This window comes from Penaeus chinensis, chromosome 1 (genome assembly GCF_019202785.1).
Source record: "Penaeus chinensis breed Huanghai No. 1 chromosome 1, ASM1920278v2, whole genome shotgun sequence".
Classification (NCBI taxonomy): domain Eukaryota; kingdom Metazoa; phylum Arthropoda; class Malacostraca; order Decapoda; family Penaeidae; genus Penaeus; species Penaeus chinensis.
In genome coordinates, this window is record NC_061819.1 from 19655520 (window position 1) to 19665519 (window position 10000).

Consider the following 10000-nt stretch of genomic DNA (forward strand, 5'->3'; position numbering starts at 1 on the left):
CAAAATATAGCGATAGGGTGGGGCTAACCCCAATTATTGTGGCAAAAAGGGTAAATATGGATAATTGGACAGAAGAAGGGGATGATGAAGAGAAGGAAAAGGAAAAAGGGAGAAGAAAAAACCTTGCAAAATTAGTTGAGGCAAGGGCTGAGATCCAAGGCAGGGCTGATCCCTACATTGGGCCTCAGCCTCCGCCTTCTAAGCACCCCACAGCAACAAAGAGCAAGGGATTGGGGGGGGGGGGTAAAGTAGAAGAAAGTGCAAATTGTCTTATAGAAACCTTAAGAATGAATATGAGTATCTGCTAAATAGCGGTAAGTTTATTTGTCTGTAATATTTTGTGTAATTCTCTAGTGTGATCTTTTATAATGGGTGTCAAAACTTGGCAGATTAAATATTGCCTTAGCAAAAAAGATGTATATCATACAAGAAGTTCCAAAATCCTTCCAGTTAATTGATATTATGTAATGAACTGTATTCATGTTGACAAATGTAGAAAATGTATGAATAAGAATGAATATGTTCACAATACAAGAGATGTGTTTGACTGGTTTCAATGATATCTTTGTCAGAAATACTTTGTATTTCTGATGAAGATATAATCGAAACCAAATACATCTCTTGTATTCTGAAACTTCAGAGTTGAATAGTTGTGTTTTTTTTCTTCCTGTATTTGTAAGTTACTATGATGTGTAATTCTTTCTTGAAATTGAATTATGTTGTACTTTCCTTCAGGTACAACTTGCAAGGATCACCCCTACATTAAGATGGTCTTCGAGTCTGGGGACTGGCTTTGTGGAGGGGATATTGAGGTCTTGGAAAGGGTCAGGTAAATATTTAAGGAATTTTGAATGTATAGACATTAATCTGTTGATGCTCAGAGGGCATTTACACACATGCTTAGTCCACCATAATTTTATTTTATTTATTTTGTTTACACATTTAGGGCTCTGGAACTGTTTTGTACCAGGTAAATAGACCTTGTGCATTTCCTATCTCTATAATAGTGACTCTATATATCCAATCACTTTTTCTCATTAGGTGGAATGATGGTTTGGATGAATACCGTCTGACGCCCATGGAACTAAGGGCTAAGTTCCAGCAGATGGGTGCCGATGCTGTCTTTGCCTTCCAACTGCGAAACCCTGTACACAATGGACATGCCCTGTTGATGCAGGTTTGTGAATACATCTTTTAATTTTGTTTGTGGCAGGAATTCAGAAAAATCTGCCTTCACATACGTGGACCCATATATATGACTTGCTGTGAACTCTTTATGGCCAGTGAATATTTTTAGCTATATGTATGATTTAGGCAGAAAGTCTAAAGGATTAATTTTTTTTTATTATTTGTCTTTTAGGATACACGCCGTCAGCTTTTAGAGCGTGGTTACCACAACCCTGTGTTGCTCCTTCACCCTCTGGGAGGCTGGACTAAAGATGATGATGTGCCCCTGAAAACACGCATGGAACAGCATCATGCTGGTAAGTTTAATTCATATTGTGTATATAAGTAATTATTTGCTGTTTCTTGAAGAGAGGGATTGCTGCAGGATATTAAAAATTTCTGTTACTCATAATAAGCTTTGCATGTAGGATGGCCCTAGTTAATACTACAACTTTATCAGCAATTTTAAGCTCTGTAATAAACATTTTTTATTTCATTCTGCACCAGTACTAAATGAAGGAGTGCTGGATCCAGAATCTACTGTCCTGGCCATCTTCCCTTCGCCCATGATGTATGCAGGACCAACTGAAGTGCAATGGCATGCCAAGGCTCGTATGTCAACAGGCGCCAACTTCTACATTGTAGGTCGTGATCCTGCTGGCATGCCTCACCCTGAGACTAAAAAAGATATATATGAAGCCACCCATGGTCGCAAGGTCCTCACGATGGCCCCTGGACTGACACAGCTAGAGATCATTCCTTTCCGAGTGGCAGCTTATGACAAGGTGGCTAGCAGGATGGCCTTCTTTGACCCATCTCGCAAAGAGGAGTTTGAGTTCATCTCTGGCACAAAGATGCGCACATTAGCTCGCACTGGAGAAAATCCTCCTGATGGTTTCATGGCTCCATCAGCATGGAAGATTCTTAGCACATATTATCAGAGTCTGGGCAAGGCATGAATGAATGAGGGTTTAGATAATGAGAATCATTAGTTCTGTAATATTTCATTAAATTATTATTCTGTTTAGTCACACAGAAATTGCATATTTTTGCTTTTAATATATATCTGCATTATGCATAATTTGGGTTGCATGGAAATGTTATATGGCTAATGATACCTCAGGAGTATTTTCTTCAATTTAAAGTGAGTTGTATTATGTACTGTGCACTTTGTGATTGTTAACACTTGGGCATTTACCATATGAGGACCACATAGAATGATAAGATAAGAATTTTATGTAAACTAAAGTGAAGAAAATAATGATATTGGTCTCTATCTTTTTAAAATTATGGCTCATTAAATTGAAAATATACATTTGAAATAAGACAAGTAAATGTTTTTAAAAATATATATTTTCATATTTATTAATATTTATAAATAATATTCTCTCCTGTTTTTCACAATACTGTGATTATTTTTATGTATTAAATTGTTTTGTTGTTATGACCGACAATATGCACTGTCTAACTTAGTCCACTGAGAAAATATATAAATCAGGGTTTTGGAGATGTGTCAACAACTTGAAATGACATATACACCCAGAAGCAGCTGAATTGCTAGGATGTTGTGCTATGTATAAAATAGAAGATATATATATACAGTATTATCTTTGCTGGAGCATATGTTTGAATGGTAGTATACAAGATTAGAAATATTGTTGTGCATTTCACAATAGACCAGCCTGTGAGAGCTATATTATTTTTAGCTTCAGTAAATGTGATACAATTTAAAGACAGCATTCCATATTTGGGATTATATGTATATTCAAGCAGTATAATATCTCTTTTAACAGTATGTTCAATGCAAAGTGTTTGAATTTTGCACAAATGTTATTAGACCGTACAGTATATTTTATCAGTTAATCATGTGTGAGTGTCTCTGCTCCATATTTTTACTTTTTTTTATGTTATCATATAACTATTAAAGTCAACTGTTTAAAGATTAATTCTTGACTGATTAACCAAATCACGTAAATTGTTATAGATTACCAAGATATGTTTATTCCAACAAACAAAATACATTATTAAATAACGAAGCACAAGATCTTTTATTATTGTTAACCCAATGCCAACGAGCATGACGTTTACGTACATGCTATGCCCACTGAGAGTTACTTGTTTGATTGTTTTTACACATAGATGGCTACACTTGTACTAAGTCACCAATGAGCCAATTACGAGTAGTAACCGTTAAACTGCCTGTTCACCAAGGGCACAGGCAGTCATCATCGCTCACAAGTGTTAAACCCAGATGACTAGTCCAGCTCACCTCCACAAGAGAGAGACTGACAGACACACAGACAGACAGACAGTCAGTCAGACAGTCAGACAGTCAGTCAATCAGTCAGTCAGTCAGTCAGTCAGTCAGTCAGTCAGTCAGTCAGTCAGTCAGTCAGTCAGTCAGTCAGTCAGTCAGTCAGTCAGTCAGTCAGACAGACAGACAGACAGACAGAAAGGTGGTGTTGCTTGTGAACATATATGTGTTTTTGTCTGTTTTTGTTTCATCCTGATTTTTTTTCTCTCCATATCCTCTTCTCACCCTTCTCCTTCGTTCCTTCCCCCGCCGTTCGCTTTTGTGGGACACCTTGCAGTGTCCGGAATGAGGCGGTTGGCAGAGTGATCAGAAGTCAAAGGTTATCCGTCACTTGTTGGGAAACTATGAGTGCCTCGAGATATAGGTCGCCATTTCCTTTCGTAATATATATATATATATTTATTTATATTTATATTTATATTTATATATATATATATATGTGTGTGTGTGTGTGTGTGTGTGTGTGTATATATATATTTATATATATATATATATATATATATATATATATAAAGTATCAAGGCCCTGATACTTGACACAATGTATCTAATGTATTGAAAGATTTTTTTTCCACAGAGCATTTAGTATCTCTTTTAATACGTGCGTTTTTTATGTTGTATTTTACGATGATAAATGGGTGCTCGGTCATATTTATTGGGATCATACTCACTGTCATATACACTCAAATAGGTGATCATACTCTCTCTCTCTTTCACTCTGTATATATATAACACACACACACACACACGCGCGCATATATATGTGTGTGTTTGTGTGTATGTATATGTATATATATAAATATTTCTATATTTTTTTATTTATTTGTTTGGGTATTTATTTATCCATGTGTGTGTGTGTGTGTGTGTGTGTGTGTGTGTGTGTGTGTGTGTGTGTGTGAGAGAGAGAGATAGTGGAGACAGATAGACAGACAGACAGACAGACAGACAGACAGTCACAGAGACAAAGACAGACAGGGGGTAAGAGTGCGGGGCTGCCACCGCTGGGTAGCCTGGTGCGAAAAAGGGAGCAGCTATGCATAAGACTCCCCTGCCAGCTCATACCCTCTCCATTATCAAGACTTCTACAGTGCCTCATCGTGGCCACCCATGGAAACTAGGTACCTTGCGGTCCTAGGCTGAACTGTGGAGGCTCTTGGAGCAGCAGGAGGCCCTAAGGGTACGGAGCTATGGCCCACCACCGTGTGGATACGCCCTGGCTTCGTACTAACTCCTGCCCCCGAGCCCCCTCGGGTTAATGGGCGGCTGTGGGGAGGCAGGCCTTGCCAGTCGGCCCCCCCGAGATAACCACTGGTAACAAACCGTGTAGCAGTTGGTGCTGGGGGGAGGGCTAAAGTCCCTCCTACCCAGCAAGTACGGCGGGCTGTGGGTCCCCCTGGGTTGGCGACCGCTGGGACTCGGGTGGGGAGGGGGGATTACCCCCCATCCCAACTGGGTCCTCGCGGCCGCCAGCCTGGAGTGATGCTTGTGGAGGAAAAGCCCCAGGGAGCCCTGCAGGCGGATTATGGGGCCTGCAGCCAGCCAACCTCCTCTATATGGGGCGGCGTCGATAGGGGTGGCAGAGGTGGCGCCCACCCGGAGTGACTACCCAAGGTTAGACCTCAGGCGGACTGTCAGGGTGGGGGCTTGGAACATCCGTTCCCTGCAACAGGACGATCGGTTACCACTACTATCGAGGGAATTGAAGCAGCTGAGAGTTGAGGTGGCTGCTCTCTCAGAGGTGAGAAGACCTGGCAGCGGCACGATTAGTGTGGGTGGCTACACCTACTACTGGTCGGGCCGCAGCGATGGCCACCATCTCCAGGGAGTAGCCATAGCCATCTCCAGCAGACTTCAACCCTCGGTAGTTGAGGTTACTCCAGTTGATGAGCGTATCATGGTATTGAGACTGAAGCTTTCATTTGGCTTCATGTCTCTTGTTGCTGTATACGCTCTTACGGATGTATATAAACTTGAGGTGAAAGAGATGTTTTACACCAAACTTGCATCTGTGGCAGACAGATGTCCTCGGCGAGATTTACGTATTGTTCTGGGCGACTTCAATGCGGTATCCGGCTGTGATCGAGCTGGCTACGAGATGTCTGTCGGTCCTCATGGCTCAGCAGCTGATGCTGGCAGCGAGAATAGCCTCCTTTTCCGTGACTTTGCTAGGTCCCAGAAATTGAGGATTTCTGGCTCCTGGTATCAGCGTTCTGACCTGGTACAGCGGTACGGGAAGAGTGGCCAAGGAGATCGACCACATCCTCGTTAGCACTCGGTGGAGGATCCTCCAGAACTGCAGGGTGTATCGAAGTGCTGAGTTCTGTGGAACTGATCATAGTTTAGTTGTGGCTACTCTCCGGGTCCACTTTAGAACCCCCTGTCGCCCAAATGAACACCCTTGGGTGTTTCATTTGGACAGATTGAGGGAGGACGAGTGTAACTGGGGGTTTGCCGAGGCTATCTCTGGTCGTCTCACAGCACTCGAGGGCCTGACAGACCCTGTTCTTATGTGGGATACCTTCAAGCGTGAAACGCTTGATGCAGCTCAGGAATCCATTGGTGAACGCCCAAGAACAAGACAGAATTCCATCTCGCAGGAGACACTGGAAGCCACAGATGCTTGTCGTGCGGCTCGATTGTCAGGGGATCGCAACTTGCACCGCTCTCTGGTGCGCAGGACTAGGTCACTGTTGAGAAGGGATAAGGAACAGTTTATCAGTAGTCTTGCAGAGGAGGTCGAAAGCCATTTCCTAGTAAATGACATTCGTCCTGCCTACCAAGCTCTGAGAAAGCTGAACTCCAAGCTCTCCTCACAGACGACTGCAGTCCGCTCAGCAAGTGGCCAGATAATCTCAGATCCTGATGGGGTGCGTGTGCGTTTGGCTGAGTATTTTGAGCAGTTGTATAAGGTTAATCCACCAACAGTTAACATGGATGCGGGTAATGTTGAGACTCCTCTGCCAGACCCACCCATCAGCGAGGATCCACTCTCCCTGACCGAAATCAGGGGGGCGATCTCCAAGCTGAAGAGTGGTAAAGCAGCAGGTGTTTGTGGCATCCCAGCCGAATTGTTAAAGGCTGGTGGAGAACCTATGGCAAGGGGCTTGCATGCAGTCCTGTCTGCCATCTGGCAGACTGGTACCTTTCCCCCTGACCTGCTGAGGGGTGTGGTCATCCCTCTTTGGAAGGGAAAAGGGGATCGGTGGGACTGCAGTAATCACCGAGGCATTACACTACTCAGTGTACCAGGCAAGGTACTCGCGTACATCTTACTGAGACGTATCAGGGACCACCTGTTGAGGCACCAAAGGCCGGAGCAATCTGGAGTCACTCCTGGTAAGTCCACAATAGACCGCATCCTGACACTTTGAATCATTATAGAGCGCCGTCGTGAGCTCAGGATCTCTGGGAGATCCTGAGACTAAGAGGAATTTCAACAAGGATTATTGGACTAATAGCAAACCTGTATACAGGCACTGAAAGTGCTGTAAAGTGTGGTGGGGGCCTGTCGAGCTTCTTCCCTGTTAGTTCAGGTGTGAGGCAAGGCTGTGTTCTTGCACCAACAATTTTCAACACTTGCATGGATTGGATACTGGGTAGAGCTACTGTCTAAAGTCAGTGGAGAAACTCTGGGTAATATCAAGGTTACAGACCTTGACTTTGATGATGTTGCCGTACTCTCTGAATCTCTGGGAACCCTAGTGGCGGCTCTTGATGCATTTAGTAATGAAGCGAAGCCCCTGGGGCTAGAGGTCTCCTGGACCAAGACCAAGATCCAGGATTTTGGGGGCCTGCTAGGAGATCCTGTCCAGTCGATACGTGCTTGCGGTGAAAATATCGAAGTCGTGAACTGCACTACCTCGGTAGTGCAGTTCACGACTCTGGGCTGTCAGACCAAGAAGTCAGTAGACGGATTGGCCTGGCATCAGGGGTCATGAAATCTCTCGACAAGAGTATTTGGAGACGTCGGTACCTGTGCAGAAGGACCAAGTTACGTGTTTTCAAGGCCCTGATACTGCCAGTTTTACTCTATGGTAGTGAAACTTGGACACTATCTTGTGCTCTGGAATCTCGTCTTGATGCCTTTTGTAACAGATCCTTGCGCCGGATCATGGGGTACAGTTGGCGGGACCATGTGTCCAACCAACGGCTGCACCGTGAGACCGGTACAGGACCTGTTACTTGCACAATCCGTGATCGCCAACTCAGGCTATATGGCCTCCTCCAACCCTGGATGGAGGAGGCCTGTGGGACGACCGAGAAGGTCGTGGCTTGGGCAGATCGATCAAACCTGTCCTGAGGAACTAGAGATGGGCCGGGCCCCTGCCTGGCGGCTCGCCATGAGCGACCCTCGCAGGTGGAAACAAAAGGTGGATGCGGCTATGCGCCCCTGCCGGCGTTGGCCCCAAAATGATGATGATGATGATGATGATTGAGGATGATGATAATTGTGATAATAATTAAGATGAACGAAAGCTGGAAGGAAGTTCACTTCAGTGTCATTGATAATAATGATTATAACTGTAGTATTAAGTATGGTAATATGAAACTGCCACATGGATTCTCCATCTGTTAGTTTAGCAATCTGGAGATTTATATTCGAAATCTTTATTCATAGAAATATTCATGAAACTCGAACGGGGATGGCGAAAGAAGGGGGAAGAGGGAGGGTAAATTTTCGATAGGGAACGTTTAAGAGAAGTTAAAAGATTATTAAATCAGGAATTAAGCTCAACACTGCGGCTTAATTGGATCTTTACTGAAAATACAAGATTTGCTGTGAATATCCTTGTATGAACGTGTGTGTGTGTGTGTGTGTGTGTGTGTGTGTGTGTGTGTGTGTGTGTGTATGTATATGTATATAGAAGCAGATTGTTACTTGATGTTATCTTTTGCTGATATAAATTTTGCAGGCGACGGACTGTAATTTGGATGTAGTTTTTAAATATAAGCCGGATCTATGCTGTCAGTATTTTTTGTTTATAAGAAAAACTCGGGTCATGTGCAGTTAACTAAACAGTTTTTTTCACGTAGAGCCATTGAAGTAAATAACATATAAATGTTATAGCCATTGCATGCTATTACAACCAGCACTTCTATTACTACCCCCTCCCTCCCGTACACACATACGCACGCACGGACGCCATTACGTAAGCAATCACATCATTCCTCTACCCACGCCAATGTGCATGGAGGAACAACGTCCCTCGGCATATCCAACCGCTTTTCGGGAGAAGTTATGATAAGAATGAAATGAGAAAGGTTGTGGCATAGTTTCCTTTCGACCGAGAACGGTGGAGTGAATTTCGTGAACGCCATTAGGCCACGACAGGTGTTCTCGCCCTCGTGCAGAATCCGCGCCACTTGCCTTGTATGATTTGTATCTTTAAGTTTTCAAAATCACGGGGAACTTGGCTTAAAACGAACTAACGATAAGTAAATTATGTACACATTATACATTTATATATTCATATATATACATTTATGTATGTATATATATGTGTATATATCTATCTATCTATCTATATATATATATATATGTTCGTGTGTGTGTGTGTGTGTGTGTGTGTGTGTGTGTGTGTGTGTGTGTGTGTGTGTGTGTGTGTGTGTTGTGTGTGTGTGTGTGTTTGTTGTGTGTGTGTTGTGTGTGTGTGTGTGTGTGTGTGTGTGTGTGTGTGTTGTGTGTGTGTGTTGTGTATGTGCATGATCATGTGCATGTACATGGGTGTATGTGCATGTGCATGAGACAAATGAGAGCCGTCTTCTCTCGGCATTCAAATGCCTCCCCCAGGCAAGTCGATAAATTCTGCAAGTGACTTACTGTCCATCTCCCCTCCGTTCCCTCCCCCTAGCCTCCTCCCTCGCTTCCTTCACTTCACACCTGCCGAAGGGGTTAGGGGGGACACGTGTAGATGATGAGCATAGGTATGAACAACCGACGGCGTGAGGTCCCAGTGGCGAAGACTACTTTCAGTTGGTCGTTTCGGCGTCGTGGGTTCGCGTGTGAGCTTCGCCGTCGTTTCATCTGCATTCGCTTGAGTTCGCCGTTACCCTTCAGGAGTGTATCTGCCTCCTTCCTCCGTGCCTTTCTCTCCCTTGGTCTACTTCCGTCTTTTCATTCGTCTTCTTTCTCTTCATCGTCAGCGGCGGAGACCCGGGAATCACTCAGCGGCTGATTCCGAACGCGGACGCTACCATGTCTTACAACCGTCTTCTCTATAATTACGTGCGTTCCCGTATTATTGTTTTTCTTGTTCTTATTGTTTTTGTTATTTGAGCTTTGCGTTTAATGTCTTCTTCTCTTGAAATACCTAAACTTATGATTTCATATTCCACCTATTTTATTTATTGATTTGAAGAATAAAAAGAGAATAATCGATAGTTGAAATAGGCAGACGAATCGGAATTTTATTTTGGCGAGGGCGACTCGGGTGCTCGCTCTTGCTTCAACTTGCGCCTCCTCCGAAGCTTCCGCCGGGGATTGCAACGCCGTTAAAGAACTATCCGTTAACTTTGCGTG

The 10000-nt window shown here is 43.7% G+C and overlaps 2 protein-coding genes across 7 annotated transcripts in view; both read left to right on the forward strand.

Moving 5' to 3' along the window:
- Positions 1–3204, forward strand: part of LOC125035447 (bifunctional 3'-phosphoadenosine 5'-phosphosulfate synthase-like) — a 41994-nt gene extending 38790 nt beyond the window's left edge. For all 5 annotated transcript variants that reach the window (XM_047628862.1, XM_047629670.1, XM_047631130.1 and 2 more), the window contains exons 8-11: positions 736–829; positions 1042–1177; positions 1361–1484; positions 1675–3204. In XM_047628862.1, the coding sequence (XP_047484818.1) occupies positions 736–829; positions 1042–1177; positions 1361–1484; positions 1675–2126 (806 nt within the window). In that variant the 3' untranslated portion in view covers positions 2127–3204. The remainder of the gene's footprint in view (positions 1–735; positions 830–1041; positions 1178–1360; positions 1485–1674) is intronic.
- The window catches only part of LOC125038422 (bifunctional 3'-phosphoadenosine 5'-phosphosulfate synthase-like), a 48025-nt gene that overhangs the window by 27983 nt on the left and 10042 nt on the right, over positions 1–10000 (forward strand). Inside the window, exon 1 of one of the 2 annotated variants that reach the window (XM_047633061.1) lies at positions 9503–9706. The exons of the other annotated variant lie outside the window; for it this stretch is intronic. Within the exon in view, the coding sequence (XP_047489017.1) occupies positions 9677–9706 (30 nt within the window). The 5' untranslated portion in view covers positions 9503–9676. Of the gene's footprint in view, positions 1–9502; positions 9707–10000 lie in introns of those variants that run through there. 2 annotated transcript variants of the gene reach the window in all.